Consider the following 22235-nt stretch of genomic DNA (forward strand, 5'->3'; position numbering starts at 1 on the left):
AGAGGCTGTGAGCTGCCAGAGGCACTAGCAGTTTAAAGCCGTCTCTCCATCAACCTTAACCTATGGACATGGATACAGCAGGACAGGACCTCTGTAACTGGGCTACGCCCTGGGGCATCAGATCCCATCTGCATGGCAGTTTGGATGGGGTCACACACCGTCCTAACTCGATTGCAGTGCAGCTGGGGAGAACAAGTGCTGTGGGCGATTGGCAGCTCAGTGCAGCAGGTGGGCTGGGCTCAGGAGCGCCAGGGCAGCACGTAGACAGCTCCCAGTAACCTCAGCTTCCTGATTCAGCGTTTTGTCAGTGATTTGCAGTGTCAGACAGAGCACAGGATTGGGTTAGGGTGGGGCCGAGGTTGTTTTAGGTCTCAGATGAGTCAGGCACCCCCTGGAAAAGGGCTGGGCTGAGGGATTGCACCACTCACTGATCTCACCTGCCCTCTGCAGGAATGGTAAATTGCTGAAGTCCCCAATGGGCTCATAACCCCCAGGGGGCCTTGGTGGTGTTGCCAACCTCAGCCGCCGCCAAACCAGGAGTCAGGCCCAAAAACTCAGGAGAATGGCTTAAAACTTATGAGTGTGTGGGTCTCTCTCTGTTCACCTTGTGTCAGGTTCAGGGCACATGCTCACACTCCTCTGCGACCGGGACAGCTCGAAACTTACTGGAAAAAAACAACAAACCCCTATGGGATTCCCACTAATCCCCTGACTCCAGGGGCTGGGGCTCTAACAACACCCCAAAACCTGCAAGACTCGCCAGCCAATCCCCAGAGCTGGCAATGCGCACTGGCCAGGACTGGAGTGCCCGGAAACAAGCTGGCAAAGGGCAGGATCCCAGCACTGCAGAGTGTTAGCTGTTTTGAGATTTTAAAGCCAATCTCATGAGTTTTGGGGCCTGACTTGTGACTTTTGAACTGTTGGGGTTGGTAGCACCTCTGCCGGGGGCAGGGCCGGCTCCAGGCACCAGCCCACCAAGCTTGTGCTTGGGGCGGCACCTGGACGGGGGCAGCGCGGCGCTCCGGCTGCTGGGGAGAGCGGGACCACAGCTGGGCTCGCCGCCCTCCCCCGGGCGCTCTGGCCGCCCTCCCCCCCGGCGCCCTCCCCCCGGCCGCCGGGGTGAGAGCGGATCCCCCGCCGGGGCTCGCCGCCCTCCTCCCAGGGCTCCGGCCGCCCTCCCCCCGGCCGCCGGGGGAAGAGCGGAGCCCCCGCCGGGGCTCGCCGCCCTCCCCCCCCCTCGCTGGGGGGGGGGGGCGGCCGGAGGCTTTTTTGCCTGGGGCAGCAAAAAAGCCAGAGCCGGCCCTGGCCGGGGGTATCGCTGCCTGAGCCCATCTTCCCCCAGCTCTGGCACTGGGGCCATGGGGGGCCCTCCCTGGGAGCTGTGGGGCACCTTCCATGGGCGCTGGGAGCTGTGGGGCACCCTCCCTGGGAGCTGTGGGGCACCTTCCATGGGCGCTGGGAGCTGTGGGGCACCCTCCCTGTATATCTCTAGTACCCTGGGGCCATTAGCACCCTCGTGGTGCCCCCAAGCGCCCGGGGCTCCGCACCCCGCTGTTGTGAGCGGCCACGGCTCTGCTGCCTCCCGCCCCCTGCAGCGATCCTGGGCGAGATCCGCAGCGAGGGGTCCCCAGTGCGGGGAACGCGGCGGCATGTTCCTCCGCGGCCGCCGTAGTGGAGCCCGGAAGCGTCTCCATGGAGATGGGGGGAGCCGGGCCGGGTCTGGGGGGTGATGGAGAAGTACGAGCGGATCCGGGTGGTGGGGAGAGGAGCTTTCGGGTGAGACACCCCCTCCCGGCACCCGGCATTGTCCCCTCCCGCGAGCCCGGGGGCAGCAGCGCTGCCACGTGGCATCTGGGGGCGGGACACCTTGGGCTGAGCCCCGGTACATGGTGATGCGGTAGCTCCCCCTCCCCCCCCCGGGGCAGCCAATCAGGGACCGGGAGACAGGAGGGAGCCCTGGGGCAGATAGCGGAGCACGGGGGATGGGCTGGGGGCAGATAGCGGAGCACGGGGGATGGGCTGGGAGCAGATAGCGGATTATGGGGGATGGGCTGGGGGCAGATAGCGGAGCGCGGGGGATGGGCTGGGGGCAGATAGCGGATTATGGGGGATGGGATGGGGGCAGATAGCGGAGCGCGGGGGATGGGCTGGGGGCAGATAGCGGAGCGCGGGGGATGGGCTGGGGGCAGATAGCGGATTATGGGGGATGGGCTGGGGGCAGATAGCGGAGCGCGGGGGATGGGCTGGGGGCAGATAGCGGATTATGGGGGATGGGCTGGGGGCAGATAGCGGAGCGCGGGGGATGGGCTGGGGGCAGATAGCGGATTATAGGGGATGGGCTGGGGGCAGATAACGGAGCACGGGGGATGGGCTGGGGGCAGATAGTGGATTATGCGGGATGGGCTGGGGACAGATAGCGGAGCGCGGGGAATGGGCTGGGGACAGATAGCGGAGCGTGGGGAATGGGCTGGGGGCAGATAGCGGATTATAGGGGATGGGCTGGGGGCAGATAACGGAGCACGGGGGATGGGCTGGGGGCAGATAGTGGATTATGCGGGATGGGCTGGGGACAGATAGCGGAGCGCGGGGAATGGGCTGGGGGCAGATAGCGGATTATAGGGGATGGGCTGGGGGCAGATAACGGAGCACGGGGGATGGGCTGGGGGCAGATAGTGGATTATGCGGGATGGGCTGGGGACAGATAGCGGAGCGCGGGGAATGGGCTGGGGGCAGATAGCGGATTATAGGGGATGGGCTGGGGGCAGATAACGGAGCACGGGGGATGGGCTGGGAGCAGATAGCGGATTATGGGGGATGGGCTGGGGGCAGATAGCGGAGCGCGGGGAATGGGCTGGGGGCAGATAGCGGAGCACGGGGGATGGGCTGGGGGCAGATAGCGGATTATGGGGAATGGGCTGGGGGCAGATAGCGGAGCGCAGGGGATGGGCTGGGGGCAGATAGCGGATTATGGGGGATGGGCTGGGGGCAGATAGCGGAGCGCGGGGAATGGGCTGGGGGCAGATAGCGGAGCACGGGGAATGGGCTGGGGGCAGATAGTGGAGCACGGGGGATGGGCTGGGGCAGATAGCGGAGCGCAGGGGATGGGCTGGGGGCAGATAGCGGAGCGCGGGGGATGGGCTGGGGGCAGATAACAGACCATGGTCTGCTAGGCCTGGTGGGAGGCCAGTGTTTCTCACCGATAAAGCTCCTGGGGCTAGACATCTAGAGCCGACCATCTTAGTCCAAAGGAACTGGGGATGCGTAACTGGAGCAGGGCTCACAGTTAGTGTCTTCATAATACTCTGCATCGCTAACTCAGTGCACTGCTTTCGGAGAGGTGGGGAATCACTATTATTCCCATTTTACTGCTGAGGAAACTGAGACCAGGTGTGACTTGCCTAGGCGCATGCAGGAGGACAGTGTCAAGGTTGGGGAAGGAGCCCTGGAGTCCTGTGCTCTAAACACTGCATTTATTTCCTCTTGTACTTTGGGGGAGGGGTGGAAGTGGGGACCAGGCCCCCGAAATGGTTCCTGTGTTGCTTGTGTCTCTTGGGTTTTTGGACACGTGCATTTGGCAAACATCTGGTGCTGTTTTCCACTTCATATCACTTGTTCTGGCTCTAGGCCTGGTCACCCCTTTCCTTGTTTAGTTACTTCCCATCCCATCTCTTGCATGGCTGGTCTCCCCTCTAATGCAGACTGTCCTTGCTTTGTGCTATTACAGAATAGTGCACCTGTGTCTGCGCAAGGCTGACCAGAAGCTAGTGATCATTAAACAGATCCCTGTGGAGCAGATGACGAAGGACGAGCGGCTGGCGGCACAGAATGAGTGTCAGGTGCTGAAGCTACTGAATCACCCCAATATCATCGAATATTACGAGAACTTCCTGGAAGACAAGGCTCTTATGATTGCTATGGAGTATGCACCAGGTGGGACACTGGTTAGGAGGGGCATGGGCTGGGGATAGAGCTTCTTGGATTCCCCCGTGTAGTTGGATCTGGGTGAATGAGCCTCTTTAGGGAGTGCCTGACTTAAATATATCAGCAACTGAGTGGGTTGGTTTACAAGGCATCCATAAAAGCAGGGGGCTGCATGCTCTGTGAAGGTGAGGAGAATCCAGCAATGTCCCTGGTACTTGAGACAGGCCTGACTTTTGTTTGGCAAGGCTGTTTCCCTTGGAAGAGGTGCTCACTCCTGTCCTTTGTCACCTATTTCCTTATCTTGAAGCATATCCCATGTAAGGCTGTTGTGGAAATGGTTTGGAGGTCCCCAGGATAACATAAGCTTGTTGTTCAAAGGGACCTGGCCATGTTGAAAATCCTGTTCTTTGAAAACATTTTAAAATACATTTGCATTATTAGCATTGCCAGCGCTTATCCCAACGGAAAGGGTTTTAAAAATAGCTTTTTCATCACTGATCTGTGTGTTCCCTTCTGCTCTTCACTTGGGGGTTCTGTCCGTTTCCCTTCTGTTTGTTTTGTCCGCTTCCCTTTTGGGCAGCAGTGTTGGAGCAGTAGAGCTGCCTGGAGAAGTGTCAATTCAAACAAACACATGATTTGCTTTGCCATTTTAAATCAAGAAAACATTTACGTGAGGGTTTGTAAAACTGCTTCATATAAAACCTGAATTCTGGGCTTGCATTACATGACAGGGCCCCTTTCAATAGCATGTGGGTACTTTAACAAGGGGAATTTCCCTATGCAGAACAGGCTTATCTTGTTCTCCCATTGACATTTGCTTCCCCACAGTGCTCTGATATGTATGGTTTTAGCACATTTCTTTGTCCTGCTGAGCCCTGGAGGCAGCACTGCCATTGACAGTGTGGTGCTAACTTTAACCCCTCTGCTGCTGGTCCTGCATCCCATGTGCTGTGCTGCGAGTGTTCTCTTTACATTCAGAGAATGCGTGGTATGCTCCATTGGCGCATTGTATGACTTTGGACATCCTTGGCTCATTCAGCAGCAATTGTGTAGTTAAGATACTGTGACTCAATTCCATTACTTTTGGTTAAGATTATGCCAGCGCTGGTAAACTTCCTTTGCTGATGGCCCTTCTGCCCTTTGCCATCCATCCCAGGTGGCACCTTGGCAGAGTTTATTCATAAACGTTGCAACTCCCTGTTGGATGAAGACACCATCCTGCACTTTTTTGTGCAGATCCTACTGGCCCTTCATCATGTTCACACCAAACAGATCCTGCACCGGGATTTAAAGACTCAGAACATTCTGTTGGACAAGCACCGCATGATCGTCAAGATTGGAGACTTTGGCATCTCAAAAATCTTGAGCAGCAAGAGCAAAGCCTACACAGTGCGTATCTGCTGAGAGTTCCCAAATTTCCGAGGTCTGGGGGAAGTTCTTTCCATCTGATCTGATCTGTTTCTGTGCCTCCGTGTGGGGAGAGTGGGCCTGAGATTAGGTTGCATCAGCGATTGTGATTTAGATTTTGACAAGTCAGTAAATAATCAATATTACTGCTAATCTTTCCGCTCTGTGGGTGTCTAACTCCGGTTAGCTCACTGATGTTAGGGTAGCAGTGAAGACACAAAAACAAGGAGTCCGGTGGCACCTTAAAGACTATCAGATTTATTTGGGCATAAGCTTTCGTGGGTAAAAACCACACTTCTTCAGACGCATGGAGTGAAAGTTACAGATGCAGGCATTATATACTGACACATGAAGAGAAGGGAGCTGAGAACCAGTGCTGACAAGGCCAATTCAATCAGGGTGGATGTAGTCCACTCCCAATAATAGATGAGGAGGTGTCAAGTTGTGGATACAGACTAACACAGCTACCCCCTGATACTTGGCACAAGTGAAGACACAGCAACTCCGCTTTTAACACAAGCTAGTAGCTGGAGTTCAACCCCAGGCTGCCCTATAGGCTTTAACTCGAGCTGTTAACCCGAGTTAAAAGCTGAGTGGGTACGTCTTCACTGTTACTTTAACCCAAGATAAGAACAGATCTTCTTGTGCAGTGAAGACATACCCTTAATCTCCCTTGATAGCCTGTCTTGCTGCAGTCATGAAAATTATTCTGTCAGTTCCTCTCTCTCTCATTTCCATAGTGTCTGAATGCCTTCCAATAGTGGATTAAAACAACTGTCACATGTGGCTTGTTCTTGCTCTCCTCCTTGTCCCCAGGGGAGTATTGTGTGTGGTGTGGATTGGTTCATTTTGGTAGGGCTTTGTTGTTGTGTGTTGTTTTTTATTTTAAAATACCCTGCTTCTGCGTGTTTGTGCTGGAGAAGGCTGGTTGGAGGCAGGGGCCTGGCACTTGCAGCGGGAGGGGATGGGGGGTGTTGGGATGAGCCGTAGTTCCTGGGGAGGTTTGTTCCACACTCTGGCACTGGCCTTGTGGAAGTTCTTCCTCCTGCACAGACCAGCTTTGCCCTTGGGGTAAAAAGTCCCACTGTTCCAGAGGGGTGGAGTTGTTGACCACAGTCCTCATCCTGAAGCTTTAGGCTCCTAGATATGTTGGGCCCAAGCCACTGAGCACCTTGAAGATAAGGACTGAGTCCTTGTACTTGACTCTTAAGCTGCAGAAAGGCAGCGCAGAGAGTGGTGGACAGGCCTGCCGGGCTTGTGATGGCCCGTGGTGCTGAGGAGACTCACTGTGGCACCCTGTACTAGCTGGAGTTTCCTGAGGCCTGTTGCCTTTGTGCCCAGGTGCATTGCATTGCTGTAGTCCAGATGGGATGTGACAGAGTCTTGGATAACCAAGGTTAGGTCACAGTCCAGCAGGCTGGGATGGAGTCTCCTAGCCAACTAGAGATGGTAGAAAGTGCTGCTATGTGAGAGGTTAGCACCAGAGAGCCTCTTCTGAGACCGGGCTGATATGGCACACTTTTCTTAGTGGCTGAATGTCCTGTCTTTTCTTTTTTAATCTTCTCTCTGCCTGATACCTCAGTATCTTTCCCCATCTAAGCTGATCTGGTTGGCATCACTAAGTGATCTGAGCCCCTCAGTTGGCTAGAAGTCCACATTGGAGCTAAGTGCTAAATGGGAGAGGGAGCCATGCTCTAGTAGTGGAAGAAACGGTAAATCCTCTAGCAATTTTATCATGGGAAGATCATCGGCCAGTAATCAATAGCAGGGAAACTAACGCCCCTCCCAGTTCGCCTAGAACTCTGGCTCTTTTGTGCTGTAGTCAAGTCATTTTTGTAATGGGTGTTGATCTTTAGCTCTCCTTGCCACGGTTCTGGACTCGGAGTGCCATCATGCATCTGTGCCTCTTTCTCTTAGGTTGTGGGGACTCCGTGCTACATCTCCCCGGAGCTGTGTGAAGGGAAACCCTACAACCAGAAGAGCGATATCTGGGCGCTGGGCTGTGTGCTTTACGAACTTGCCAGTCTCAAGAGAGCCTTTGAAGCTGCAGTAAGGCTGGGGCCTGGGGTTTTCTTAAAGCAGAGACGTGAATTCCAGAAACACGTCCACACTGGGCTGTGCCTACTGCATTCCCACAGAGCCTGCAGTGCTCTTCTCTAAGACCTTGCATTGCTCCTGACGTTTCCTGCCTCTCTGCCCATGCAGCAGCCAGGGTTCTGCTAACCATGTGTGTCTATCTTCCTTCCATACTCTCCAGAACCTGCCTGCCTTGGTGCTAAAGATCATGAGTGGGACATTTGCTCCCATCTCAGACCGATACAGCCCAGACCTGCGCCAGCTCATCCTGAGCATGCTCAACCTGGACCCTTCCAAACGGCCCCAGCTGAATGAGATCATGGCCCAGGCCATCTGCATCAGGCCACTTCTGAACCTTTACACTGATGTGGGCAGTGTCAAAATGCGAAGGCAAGTGGTGCTGCTGCGCTCATCTCTCTGGGGCCTAGCAATGGGAGGGAATGGGGATGGAGAGGCTGCCACAGCTCCCAGGAGGTCTCTGAGAGGGTCAGTTCTTTACTTGGTTGGAGCTAGGAAGGGACACTGACCAGCTGTGCTTGTGGTACGTGCATACAGGCTAACAGGACCCAGGCTCATGCCCAGCACAGGTGGGGGCTCAGGAGATGGTGCATTGCTGAGGGGCTGTCACTGGGAGAACAGGTTCACCTCCGGTCTCAGGAGCTTGCTGGATGGTGTTGCACTTGCTCACTCACCCTTACCCTGGGGCCAGCATGACCTCACACAGGCCATGATGCTGTCAGAGAGCCAGCCAGCCGGTCTTAAAGAGCTGTCCCCAGGAAACTGCCCTGACTCTGCCTGCACCAGGCCATGCTCAGCAGTTCACTCTGCCCTAATGATAAAGTTTCCCTCTCCTCTGTGAGCCCAGTGCTAATGCTGGCCAGGCTGTCCGAGTGAACAGTCAGAAGTTGTGCATTTCGGTTTGACAGGCCTGAGAAGCCATTAGCTACAGTGCCACCAGTGACCCACAACAGAGCGGGAGGAAGAGTGACCAGTGCCAGACCCAGGGGTAAGGCCGGGCATGGTGTATTCAGCAGAACTTCATTTCAAAGGAGAATCCTTTGTATTGACCAGATGAAACTCAGGCACTTCACACCCTAAATCCCCTTCCTCGGAGAACCTGTACTCCAGCCCCAGGCTGGTGGGACCCAGGAGCTAGCCAGTGCTGCTTCTAGATCAGCCCCTTCAGAGGCTTCCTGCCCTTGTCGTCTGGAGCCTGCGTTCCCCTGTGCTGCAGCGCACCCAGGCTGGGAATTGAGAGTCCCTGGGTGATGAATAGCTAGAGCTGTAGCAGCCCATCTACCCTCTGCAAATTCTAGAGTAGAAGGCTACTTTCCCCTCCTCCTGCTGGCATCGCCCTGGCGAGCTGCTGTGAGCAGCCTTCCCTGCAGCCCCTGGTGAGCCTCAGACAGAGGTCCCAGGCCCTGTTCTTGCCAGCTGATTTAGCCCCTCTGTCTAACTGGGTGTTGTCCTCCACTGCGGGTGGGCATCTGCATAGTATGGCTAGGGTCACTTGCTTGCCCATTATAGCTTGGCTGGGGGGTGGCAAGCTGGGGTGATGGTATTTCATTTGGACTCCTAGGTGTTCGAGTTTGCTCAGCCAGGACTGGAATCCCACCTCCCCTGTCTTCCATCTACACCTGGGGCAGCGGAATCACCACCCCGCTCCGCCTGCCCATGCTCAACACAGAAGTGGTGCAGGTTTCTGCAGGGAGAACCCAGAAGGCCGGCATCACTAAATCAGGGAGGCTCATCATGTGGGAGGTGAGCAATGGCAAGCAGGCGGCAGCCAAGGGCAATAAACCACTGTCAGCAAAGGGGCTTGGGCAGAGGGTCTCAGAGGAGGAGTGCAGCCTGCTTCCAGACATGCCATGGCCCCACATCCCCCCCCAGTGAGCAGGCAAATCCCTGGCTGCTCCTGGTGACCACTGAGGCTGCAGGGGGTGGGCTTATTGCCCCTAACTTGTTCTTTTCACCCAAGCCCAGCTGCAAGCGAAGTGCATTTCAAACCCCTTTGGCTTCTCCCTGCCAGGCTTCCCCAATGGGTGCCACTGGAGGCCCCTCCCTCCCAGGGGCCACAGAGCAGCTCCAGCCTCAGTTTGTGTCCCGCTTCCTGGAAGGCCAGTCCGGAGTGACTATCAAACATGTGTCCTGTGGTGACCTCTTCACAACCTGCTTGACAGGTATGGACGAGAGCTGTGCTGCCCCCCTGCACGGATGGGGGGTTCCCAAAGCAGCCCTGCTGACGGGGCATGCCCAGCAGGGCTCTAGTCCCAAAGTCCATGTGCCAGAGAACCCTTCCCAAATTCAATGAGTCTTTGTGAGCCCCCTGCAGGGCCGCGTGTCCTCAGCAGCACCCGGGGAGACAGGGTCTGAAAACTCCATGAAAGCATCTTCGAAGCTGCGTTTGGTCTGAGCTGCCTGGCTGAGCGACATTAGCGTGGAATGTGCACTGTTTGCACAGTGAGGTTCTTCTGATGGCCCGTGGGGAGCCGTGTGTGTTTGCAGTTCTGCTGGGGATCAGGGGAATAAGTGACAGATTTGCAACTGGCAAACTTCAAATGTGTGTGTTTGTCCTATCTCTGACCATGCTTCCTGCTGGCCCTGGGCTGGGTGGCTGGTAAACGAAGGGCTCTGTGTGTTTAGCACCTCTCCAGACTGTTGAATGAGAAACTCCTGCGTACACAGCTGGAATAATGTTATCTCAGTGCTTTGCCCATCATCCCCTGTTTGTGTTAGTTCTTGTTGGGTGACTTGTCCCAGCACATTTATGGCTTCTTCTCTCAAGAATCCTGAGCCCCATCTAAACTACCCCTCCTGTAGTATCCCCCTAGCAGCTAGCCCAAGGCATCCGTGTGGGATTTGCAGCGTCTGCCAGCCAGCGAGGGCTCCCAAGGGACGCTGGGACTGCTTGGATGCTGTGGTCTGTGGCCTAGCTAGTACCCAGGGCTGTGTGGACCCACAGCGTATCGTGAATGGCTGTAACGTGGCTTTATTTTGCTTTTCCAGACAGGGGGATAATCATGACTTTTGGCAGTGGCAGTAATGGTTGTTTGGGGCATGGAAACTTCACTGATGTAACACAGGTTTGTAGTGTAAGGAATTGGGGACACCGATAAATACTGAATGTCACGTGGTCCAGCTTCTCCCTGGCCCTGAGCGGACTTGCAGCAGTCCTGCTGTATGCATCCAAATGACGCTGGCGGGCTCTGGAACCGGATCCTTTCCCTTCCCTCCCCCCAGCTCTGTTCTCCTGCTTTTCAGCCTGCTTCTCCCTCCCCATTTGCACAAAGATGTCTTTGAATGTGGGGTTGCAACATGCCGAGGGAAGTCGAGAGCTGCCTTGTGGTTGCTGTTGGCTGGGGCCCAGACTCTGCCGCTGCTTCCAATCACACACCTGGCTGTTTCAGTCTCAGCCCTGCAGCTGCTGCGGTTCACTGGGAAACTTGTTTTTCAATAGAGCCAGTGTTCAAAGGAGAGCCACGCGTCCCGGATTGGGACAAAGTGCTGGAGCTGTAAAGGCACTCTCCTTTCCCCCTCCTCTCTCTGGGCTGTTTCCCAGCCCACCCTGGCTGGCTGGTGGCGATAGCATGTGAAATCCAGCCAGGGATGAGGGTTTGGGCCTGTTTGTCTCTGTGCTCCCTTGCACTGCTTCGTTGGGTGTTATCCTCTGGCTTCTGCTTGAGAGCTGTGCACACCTCCCATTTGCTGCTGTGGAGGAGCGTAGATTGGTGGCTCAACCATAGTTAAGCAAATGGTGCTTTTCCCTGAGAAGATTGAGGAGGATGAGGCCCATGGGAGGGATGTGTCAGATCTGACTCTATCACAGCAGGGAAAAAACAAGGTGAGGAGATAAATGGGGAATCTCCACCCATCTGCCTCACGGGAGAGTTAGCTAGTAGTTTCCGTGCAGTGCCCTGGGTGTGGATCTTTCCGATGAAACATTATAACCAAGTTTTGCCTGCTTTGCATGGGCTTTTGTCACAAGGGTAGAGATTTTCCCTGCTGCCTTTGTCATAACGTTTCCCCTCCCCAAACTGTTGTGCTACTTGGTTGCCTGGCAGCTGTCATTTACCCCAGAGGTGGCTGCATTTTCCTTTGTGCTGTATATACATAGTTTGCAAAACACCTTTAAGATCCCTTGGGACAAAAGGTACTATGGAAATGGAAATATTGTTCATATAGGGTAAAACCTGGGATAGGAACTAGAATATCCATGGAGCTCTGCTCCTTGCCTTGCCTTTCTGCAGCGCCCGCCGGGGAGGCAGCCCTGCTGCAGTAAGGTGTCAGTCAGTGAGCTGACGGGGAGGGCGTAGCTGGCTAACGCTGTTCTTTTCTCTACCAGCCTAAGATCGTGGAGGCGCTGCTGGGCTACGAGATTGTGCAGGTGGCCTGTGGCGCGTCTCATGTGCTGGCCATTTCCAACGAACGGGAAGTGTTCGCCTGGGGCAGAGGGGACAATGGTAAGGGGATTTTAGCTGCCACTGCTTAGCATGATCAGGGGTCATTTTCCCTCCCCTTTTGCTTCCCCAGTCCCTACTGATCTCCCTGTGTGCACTGTTTGGAAGGTAACCGTTGTGTGAAACTGACTGGGGTTGGAGCAGCCAGCAGTTCCCCACAGCCAGGGTGCCTGCCCCCTACACACAGTGCCCCCTGCTGGGCGTGTCCCGCATCCGGGCCCCTGCAGTCACCGCTCGAGATATTGTTACTCAGGGAAATGCCTTTGGTTTGTATTTTGACACAAAACGTCTCTTTAAACGATTTCTTTTGCCCAGGTCGGCTTGGGCTGGGAACTCTGGACTCCCACAATTCTCCCCAGCAGGTAGCTGTTCCGCCTGAACACGAGGCTCAGAAAGTCCTTTGTGGTATTGACTCCTCCATGGTCCTGACGGTGAAGAACCAGATTCTTGCTTGTGGGAGCAACAGGTAAGAAAAGAGGGATGTTTCCCTGCCTTCTGGACCAGCGGTGTCACCCCAGCAGATCAGCCCAGGGCCCATCTAATTCAGTGTCCTGTCTCCAGCAGTGCAAGAAGCTCAGTAATGGGTATGTCTCTGGAGCTGCAGACAGCTCTGGTGTCGAGCAAGAATGGGCCCTATGTCACAGTCATGGGACATTTCTCAGCATCCCTTGGCTTCACTGCAGCTAGCCCGGGATGGCTTTGGCCCAAGGCATCCTGAAGAAGTTCCGTCTATAATATGTGATGTTTGCTCAGCCCTGGGACTGCTCTCCTCATGCAGGTTTAACAAGCTGGGCCTGGATAAGATTGCGGAGCAGGGGGAGCCGGCCCTGGGGGATCAGGTGGAAGAAGCTCCTACATTCACGTGTGTCCAGTCAGGGCCCTTAAATCAAGAGCCGGTGGTGTGTGCAGATATTGGAACAGCCCATTCGGCTGCAGTCACAGGTGAGGAGGTGGCCCTGGGAAACCTGCACTGGGAGGGGTAATGTGAGGGGACACTGCTTCCCCCCGTATGGTTTGGGTTCCAGACGGCACGTCAGCCTGGGAACCTTTGGGGCTGTGAGGGCAGTGCGCTCAGCGCTGTGAAAGACACTGGAATACTGGCCTCTTACGGTGCCATCTTGCTGCTTTCTGACCAGGCGAGCGTCGCTGACTCCTCATTTCTGTCTTCCCCATTGACAGCTTCTGGCCAGTGTTACACCTTTGGCAGCAACCAACACGGGCAGCTTGGCACCAGCACCTGCCGTACCAGCCGTGTGCCCTACCTGGTTGTGGGACTCCAAGCGATTAAGATCACCATGGTGGCTTGTGGCGATGCCTTCACTGTGGCCATTGGAGCAGGTGAGATTGAAGCCCTGGTGTCCTGTGCTGCAGCAGTTCCTGGCTTTCTTGAGCTGTTAGCCAAGGAGTCAGTGCTGCTGGTGAGTTAAGCCTTGCTCTGCTCCAGACTGCAGGCCCACCATGCTTCGTATGGCCGCTCTGAGAGGAGCATGGGGGGCACACTTGTTCTGCTCGGCAGGGCACTCTGCTCTGTAACTTGAGACAGGAGGGTCAGCAGAGCTCATGGTCAATCTGGGAGAAACCGTCTGTAGCCAGATGTCTCCTTTCCAGAGGGAGAGGTGTACACCTGGGGGAAAGGAGCCCGCGGGCGCTTGGGAAGGAAGGATGAGGAGACCAGGACTCCAAGGCCTGTGCAGCTGGAGGAGACCCACCCCTACCTGGTGACCTCTGTCGCCTGCTGCCATGGGAACACACTGCTGGCAGTGAAACGTGAGTATAGGGTTCTTCGCCACAGCTGTTCTTGCTGCGAGCTCAGGTGACCTAAACTGAAGCCCTACCTGGCGCCCTAGAGGGGTCATGCCCGGCAGCGCTGCGGGGGCAGAGTGTGCTTAGCCAGCTGTCAGCCCCCGCTGCCCTCGGATCTCTCCTGGCTAATTACACTGTGTGCTTTGGGGGACACTAATGCTCTATTGCTCGTTCCATGCCTGCTGGGCCACAGATCCTTGGGATGCTCCTGCCTGTCGTGGCATCATTTTGACTTGCCTCTGGACTGAGCCCCTCCAGATTTTGCCACTCTGGGATTTCCTTCATAGAATCATAGAATCATAGAATATCAGGGTTGGAAGGGACCTCAAGAGGTCATCTAGTCCAACCCCCTGCTCAAAGCAGGACCAATTCCCAACTAAATCATCCCAGCCAGGGCTTTGTCAAGCCGGGCCTTAAAAACCTCCAAGGAAGGAGACTCCACCACCTCCCTAGGTAACGCATTCCAGTGCTTCACCACCCTCCTAGTGAAATAGTGTTTCCTAATATCCAACCTGGACCTCCCCCACTGCAACTTGAGACCATTGCTCCTTGTTCTGTCATCTGCCACCACTGAGAACAGCCGAGCTCCATCCTCTTTGGAACCCCCCTTCAGGTAGTTGAAGGCTGCTATCAAATCCCCCCTCATTCTTCTCTTCTGGAGACTAAACAATCCCAGTTCCCTCAGCCTCTCCTCATAAGTCATGTGCTCCAGACCCCTAATCATTTTTGTTGCCCTCCGCTGGACTCTTTCCAATTTTTCCACATCCTTCTTGTAGTGTGGGGCCCAAAATTGGACACAGTATTCCAGATGAGGCCTCACCAATGTCGAATAAAGGGGAACGATCACGTTCCTCGATCTGCTGGCAATGCCCCTACTTATACAGCCCAAAATGCCGTTAGCCTTCTTGGCAACAAGAGCACACTGTTGACTCATATCCAGCTTCTCGTCCACTGTGACCCCTAGGTCCTTTTCTGCAGAACTGCTACCTAGCCATTCGGTCCCTAGTCTGTAGCAGTGCATGGGATTCTTCTGTCCTAAGTGCAGGACTCTGCACTTATCCTTGTTGAACCTCATCAGGTTTGTTTTGGCCCAATCCTCTAATTTGTCTAGGTCCCTCTGTATCCGATCCCTACCCTCTAGTGTATCTACCACGCCTCCTAGTTTAGTGTCATCTGCAAACTTGCTGAGAGTGCAGTCCACACCATCCTCCAGATCATTAATAAAGATATTAAACAAAACTGGCCCCAGGACCGACCCTTGGGGCACTCCGCTTGAAACCGGCTGCCAACTAGACATGGAGCCATTGATCACTACCCGTTGAGCCCGACGATCTAGCCAGCTTTCTATCCACCTTACAGTCCATTCATCCAGCCCATATTTCTTTAACTTGGCGGCAAGAATACTGTGGGAGACTGTATCAAAAGCTTTGCTAAAGTCAAGGAATAACACATCCACTGCTTTCCCCTCATCCACAGAGCCAGTTATCTCATCATAGAAGGCAATTAGGTTAGTCAGGCACGACTTCCCTTTGGTGAATCCATGCTGACTGTTCCTGATCACTTTCCTCTCCTCTAAGTGTTTCATAATTGATTCCTTGAGGACCTTTTCCATGATTTTTCCAGGGACTGAGGTGAGGCTGACTGGCCTGTAGTTCCCCGGATCCTCCTTCTTCCCTTTTTTAAAGATGGGCACTACATTAGCCTTTTTCCAGTCATCCGGGACCTGCCCCGATCGCCATGAGTTTTCAAAAAAAAAACTCATGGCGATTCGGGGAAAGCAGGGTGCTGCACTGTCTAGCTGGGGTGTTCCATTGCTCTTCCGTAGGCCAAATGCTAATAACCAGGGAATCTGACACATTTGCAATCTGGATTTACTCCTCTCCAGTGAACCCTGGCCCCACAGAGCACCGGAACAGCCTCCACTGCAATGGGTCCCTGCTCAGCCCTGTCAATCCGGACGTCCTGTACCAAGTGTTTACAGTGTCTGCGCTTTGGGGATTGGTCACAGGCTGGAGACCTATTCCTGAGCTGCCTGCAGCACCCTCTGGAGTCACTGAACACTGCTCCATGCATCAGCTAGTGGAAGGGGGGGAGCACATGAGCTCCTGAGTGGTGCAAAGCCCACTCGCCCCTGGTTGGAGCACCTCTGCAGCTCTTCCCAGTGCCTACCTGGCCAAGGGCCAAGGGCCCCCCCGTTGGTTCCCAGCTGGCTGGTTTCTGGAATCCATGGTGACTTCGCTGAAATCAGAACAGCCCCAGGCAAAGCACAGAATCCATCTCTCTTGTGTGCTACACCCCATAGCTGCTGTAGCGATATTGAGCCAACCCAGCAAAGCAAAGAGCAGTGGGGGAAGGAGGAGCCCCTTGGATTCCTAATGCCCTCCTGCTATGGTTGGTCAGGGGAAGCCTGCAGGGAGCTGCCGTGCTGGTGGCCATGTTTATGGAGCCAAAGCATTTCCCAAACCAGCCGCTTTCAGAGCAATTGAATTTGCCTAAATAGAAACTGAGATTTGAGGCATCGTTTTGGCTCCTGGATCTTCTCTGTGGTTTGATAAAAATAGCAACGGCCTGTGGCTTCTCTTCCCTCGGTCTGAAGGAAGCATCATTACGTGGTTCAAATAAGCCCACATTCGGACCTGCCCTTCCTGTGCCAGGGTACGTGAAGGCAGCCTGGGTCAGCACATCGGTGGGTCTGCTCGTACCCCTGCAGTGTGGACTCTGGCTTTTCCCTTTCCCCGTCCCCTGCTAGCTGGCTAATTGTCCCCAGCAGGGAGGAGCTTCTAGTTCCCTCACGCTCCACTGGGCACCTTGATTAAGCGTCAGAAAACATTCTTGTATCTGTATCGATCCAGCCTAAGTCTGTATCTGCCTCCCCCCCTGCGGTCCCATCTGAGCGCCTCACAGTCTTTCCCTGATTTATTGTTGAACCCAAATGCATAACATTCGGGATCGTGAATTGAGCCACCAAAATGTTGCGTGCAAACGGCGCCCAGCCCTGCCCTGCTCCATGGGTCCCAGAGTGCAGGTAGCATGGAAAGCCCACGGAATGGGTTGGTTCGAACTGTTGGTTTGGAAAGCTTTTCCCAGAAGAGAGAACCTGTCTGAACCTTCTGCTTGTGGTATAGCCCTAGTCCCCCGACACGGGGCGTACGAAAGGCCCATCACTAACAAGCACCTCTGTGCTGAGGACACAGTGGTTCCTTACTGCCCCAACCTGTCCTTCTCTCTTGGTCACCATTCAGTGCAATTTCTTTCCAGCATTTGGCGTCTGCTCCCTGGCTGCAGCTGCCTGGGACTGGAGCAGTACCTGCGACCCGCTTTGCTGTGAGCTCTGTACTGCAACCTGCTGCTCACTCTAGTCAGACCTCAGCAGTGCAAACCTCCGTGCCGAAGCAACCCCAGTCAGGAAGGGACCACTAATGAATTAACAATGAGAAGTGGGAGCCTGTCCAGCGGCACAGAACTCCTTTGGAGAGAGTCTCTCTTCCCCTTCGGGGCTAACCCAGTGGGGGGAGAAAGGGGGGCACAGACCTCAAGGATTCACTGTTTCTTTACCCCCCAGAAGACCCTTTAGAATCAACATGAAGACAAAGGGCCTCTCTGTTAATCCTTTAGCACCAGTGCACATGGCAGTTCTGATGCCAGCCCCACGTCCTCTGCTCTGTGTACTAATGAGAGCCTCACAATGGCTTCCCGGGGCAGCCAGAACCACAAAGCCTGTCAGCCTGATTATTGGCTTGGTAGCCACAGGATACTGCTGATTTTAGCCCCCCGGTGGAGTGCTCTATCGGACACTTCGCCTGCGTTTATCCCTGGTTTCTGCCCTTTGTGTTTCAGCTGCAGGGGAAGAGTCGGGCCCCCAGTGAGGAACGGGCTGAGAGGAGCGAACTGCACTGCCTCCATATGGACATAGCCAGCTTCCTTCTGATCTCCTGACCTGCATGGCGCACATATCCTCCCCTGCCTGCCTCCGTGTTACTCAGGCCTGGAGGACGGGGCTCTGGAGTGCTGGGGCAACACCATGGGCTGCATTGGTGCTTGCCAGGAGCCGGAGAACACCTGATCTATAGAGAATGGAATGCACAGAACTGATGCCCTTATCGTTAATACAGAGATGTCAAGCCACTCAGATCAACAGGGGTCACTGCATGCTGGAACCTGAAGCCTCCCCCAGGACATTGCCCCATGGAGCAGCACCTGCTGGGACAGGCCACATCTCTCCATCAAGGATGAAGGGTGATCATGACCTGTCTTGTATTCAGAGGGCCCCACTCAAGTGATTTCACTGTAGCATTGCATATGTGATTGCCACCAGCAAGAAGGGCTTCGGTTTATTTTCACACTTCCGTGAAAACTGACTCTGATTACAAAGCGTGGGCTGGCAGCTTGGTGTCGGAGGGAGCTGTCAGCGTTTGCACCGGAACGTCTGTTGTTATGGCCCCAGGCACTATGATGGATGACTAAGTGCAAAACTCTTTTACTTAAAGTCTATTTATTCCTGAAGAATGTTTGGCCCAGTTGTTGACCGAGTTCATTGCGTTTTCAAGCTACCAAAGTTCTGGGGCCATGACCCACTTGGCCCTTTGCCAGCCGCCAGAACGAGCGAGAACAGTGATCTTGTGTGTAGGCAGCTTGGCCCTGGGCTGTTCTTCCCAAGTGCCTACTTTAACTCTCCGATCACAGCTTGACTTGGGTCCTTCGACTCTTAGTTCTGGATGCCCCGGCTAAGGTTTGGTCTCAGATCTCTAAAGCCTGCTAGTGATGCATCCGATGAAGTGGGTTTTAGCCCACGAAAGCTTATGCCCAAATAAATATGTTAGTCTCTAAGGTGCCACAAGTTCTCCTGTTCTTTTTGCAGATACAGACTAACACGGCTGCTATTCTGAAACCTGCTAGTGACCAGTTCACTGTCCAACAGCCTAGACCTCTGCTACTGAAAATCAGCAGTATCGCGGCAAGCAGCTGTGAGTAACTGGAGGTCTGGCCTCGATCTGACCATGAGGAAGGAGGAGGCCCTCCCCGGGGCTCTTCCTGCCAGAGACTGGAGTTATCTTTTGATGTAACCAGAAGGATCATTCCCATTTTTACTGACCCCAGACTCTGGGCCATTTGCTGAAGAGCTTTTGTCTCTGAGCTATCTTAGCAGCCCTCCTTTTCACTCTACTAGGACACACTTGCCAGTCAGTTGTGTATAAAGGCTGTGCTTTCACTCGCTGGTAGAGTCACTGGCTTAGTTATTTCATTGTGGATCTTTGTTTGATTTGAGGCAAAACTTGGCAGTGGCTGACAGGCTCCAGTGGTGTCTGGCTGCTACGACTGCAGGATGAAAGATCGTTTCCTGTCCCCGCTGGGTGCTGGGGCTCTGGAGAGGCTGAGGAGCGGTGTCCCCTGGAGCGCTGGGAGCTGACTGGGGACATTCCTGTCTTGCCTGTGTTCCGCCAGGAGAGCGAGGCCTCCTTTCCCTGGTGGCTGTCCTCTGCAGAGGTGGGAAGAATCGGGCTCTGTTACCACCAGAAAGTCCTGTTTGTTGTTCAGAGGTGTCTGTTTTCTTGGCATTTGCCTTGTGCTATCCCCCTCTGCTGCCTTTGGAATCTCTATTCACACTAAGGGGCTGTAGATCAGGTCACTGCACATGCTCATTGGATCTCTCTAGCCCTCGAAATGGTGCAGCTCACCAGGGGAGTAGAATCCAGGGCTCGCTGTAGGGAATGGCTCTCGATCGGTTCCAAGCCAGTGCTGACTGACGAAAGCGGTGCGTACCTGGCTGGGCCGGGTGAGCCTGTCTCATGGCCCTTCCTCTCCCTGCTGTAGGTCACTGTGAGGCTGCCAGGAGCCCTTGTTTAGGTGGAGGTGTTTTCTGCCCCCAGTCGGATCCAGGATTGTGAGTCGGGGCAACCCTTAACCAAGGGGATTGCAGCGCTCGTAGGGCTAAGAAAACCACCGCAGCCTTCCTGGGCTAATGGTTTCAGCAAAGACCTCTTGTTGTAGGGCAGCCCCAGCTCCTATAGGAATAGCATCCTCCTGCCAATGTCTCCTCAGACCAGCTAGCAAGCTCCATCTCCTGCCCCGGCTCTGTTCTGTAGAGCCCAGGGAGAGGCTGCCAGAGGAGCCGAGCGCGTGCAGCTCCCACTGACCTGACCTGGAGCTGTGGGTGCTCAGCACCTCTGACAGTCAGCCCCCAAGTCCACCCTGATTCCAGGGAGGCACTTCCAAAGTGGAAGCTTTGGTGAGAGATTCCCTCCGGAGAGCCTGGCCAGTCTGCTTACCGACCCAGGGCTGAGGGAAAACGGTGCCTTCCCAGAGGGAGATGCTATTCCTGCCTCTGGAGAGACTTGCCTGAGGATCAGAACTGGCCAGTAATGGCCACTGGACAGGGGGGTTGTGACTCCGTAACCTAGGCAGGGCAGCTACCTGCTGAACCATGTCTGCCTCTGACAGCACAAGGTCTCTGTCCTTCACTTTGGGAGCACTTGTACAGCCGCTCCTGCCAATAAAGTATCGTTGAGTTGAGTAGAAATCCACCTTAAACCAGTCCCTTGGAAAGTCCTACACCAGCCGCCTTGTTTCCTGTGTCCCCTTGGAGTGAAACAAGAAAACTCCTCCCCAAGGCGAAGTACCTGCCGATCTCCCCAAGGCGAAGTACCTGCCGATCTCCCCAAGGCGAAGTACCTGCCGATCTCCCCAAGGCAAAGTACCTGTCGAGGTGAAACCCGCTGGCACCAACTCCACTTCAGGAGCCTCTTCTGGGGCTTTTACTGCATGAGAGATGCTGGTTTATGGCCACTGAAGGGCCATTTCTCAGCAGAGTCCATGGGGGATGGCAGCATTATGGACTGTGATGAAGCGAGGAGCCAACTCATTAACCATGTGCTGCCAGAGGGGAAGGACCCAGTAACCTCCCTTGTAGGGTGACCATGTTTTCCCAAAGGGAAAATGGGACACTGCACGGGACCCCTCTCCCCTCCGTGCGTGGGGCCGGCCTGGGCCTGAGCCCTCCCTGCTGCCCGCCCACCTGGGGCTGACCTGGCCCGAGCCGCTCTCTTGAGCCCTCCCTCCCGTGTGGGGCTGGCATTGCTGCTCTCCTGCCCCGTCGGGGGTCACACCCCACTTTTTTGGCAAAACTGGGCATTTGTCCAGTTTGCTCTTGCCAACTGATCATCAGGCAGCAAGAGCAAACAGGACAAATGCCCAGTTTTGTCAAAAAAGTCGGGACGGCTGGGACAAGGCTTAAAAAAGGGACTGTCCCGGCCAAACTGGGACGTGTGGTCATCCTACCCCATTGATTCTTACTCATGTCACACCTTGGTGTGTGTGTAGTTTGGGGTGTTGCAGCCCCAGGCTAAGGCCAGAGCCAGCAGGAATTCACAGCCACTGTTGGTATTTGCTGAGCACTGGAGTTAATCTTTGAAGCCCCAGAGTTCAGCAAGGTCATTTGAATAATTTAATACTGGACTGTGACCCAGCTCGGGAAAAGAAACAAAGAGGCCCCAGAACAACAATAGAGCTCTCGAAACTACAGGCTGAGGCATGTCCTCCCTGCCTCAGGCACAACAGCCAGAGCTAAGAGGCCATTCCATTCCTCAAGTCTGTGCTTTGTTTCCCCGCACAAGCTCATGCCACCCCTAGTGAAAGCTCCCGCTTATCCTATCAGCGGCTTGTTTGCTTGTGCGTAGTCCTGTGTGTAGAGTACATATCCCAGCCAAGGGCAAGGAGCCCCACATCCACAGGCACTGAAGTGCATGTACCCCTTTCGTGTGCGCCCCCTACTCTCAGCTCACTTCCAAAGCCAGAGCACTTTCCACGGGGCCACCGCCATGGAGTGCGTAGAGGAAGAGAGATGGGCCCTGTCCTGGTGAAGAGGACAGCTCAGCCACGGGACTATTCCAGAGCGGCAGTGTCCCTCAGCTATCCCTGGTGAGCGGAGGATGGACAGAAAAAATGACATGTTCAGGAGATGATGCTGGAAAGGGCAAGGCTGCTGAGGCACCCGATTTCCCTCCTGTTCACTCCAGCTTGAGGTGGATCTTGTGCAGCGTTCACATTCCTGAAGAAAAGCTGAAGGCCCATCACTTGGCGTAGTGACTCAGAGGCAGCGGGAATGGGAAGGGGCATGAAACTCCGCACTATGTAGTTTCTGTAGCTCTCCTAAGCATGTCCCGGGAGTGGAGTGGCCTCCATAATCCGATCTCCCTGTGTGAACACCAGGAAGAGGGAGGGGAGGGACTCAAGAAGTAGAAAATCCCTAGGGAGCTGGTGAAATTCCAGGCCGCTTTGTTCCAGTCTCAGCTGAAAGTTGGGGAGAGAGAGAGAGTTTGCAGTAGGGTTGTGATGGGCTGTTGGGGGCACTGGGTGTAGGAGAACTGCCTGTCTGTCTGGGAGTGGTATGTCAGGGTATCTGAGGAGGTTATAAGTACAGGAGCTGCTCTGGTGGTGCTTGGAGTGAGGTCATGTATTGCCCATGTTGAAGAGGTATTTCTAGTTACGACCTATGTGCCTAGAGGCATTTGGGCCTGAGGGAGCCAGAGACACAATATCCGATACTAATCAGGCTCTGAAATGGGGTGATTAACC

At 54.8% G+C, this 22235-nt stretch overlaps 1 protein-coding gene across 1 annotated transcript; it reads left to right on the forward strand.

Annotated features, from left to right (window-relative positions):
• The first annotated feature begins 1729 nt into the window (after nucleotides 1-1729).
• Nucleotides 1730-17530, forward strand: NEK8 (NIMA related kinase 8). Its single transcript, XM_065418440.1, has 15 exons — nucleotides 1730-1776; nucleotides 3725-3930; nucleotides 5078-5310; nucleotides 7246-7377; nucleotides 7586-7794; nucleotides 8331-8410; nucleotides 8984-9165; nucleotides 9434-9584; nucleotides 10411-10487; nucleotides 11747-11864; nucleotides 12177-12327; nucleotides 12640-12803; nucleotides 13041-13199; nucleotides 13470-13628; nucleotides 17502-17530. The coding sequence occupies exons 1-15, from the start codon at nucleotides 1730-1732 to the stop codon at nucleotides 17528-17530; spliced, it is 2097 nt and encodes a 698-aa protein (XP_065274512.1).
• Nucleotides 17531-22235: the final 4705 nt, after the last annotated feature.

Source organism: Emys orbicularis, chromosome 17, assembly GCF_028017835.1.
Source record: "Emys orbicularis isolate rEmyOrb1 chromosome 17, rEmyOrb1.hap1, whole genome shotgun sequence".
NCBI classification, from domain to species: Eukaryota; Metazoa; Chordata; order Testudines; family Emydidae; genus Emys; species Emys orbicularis.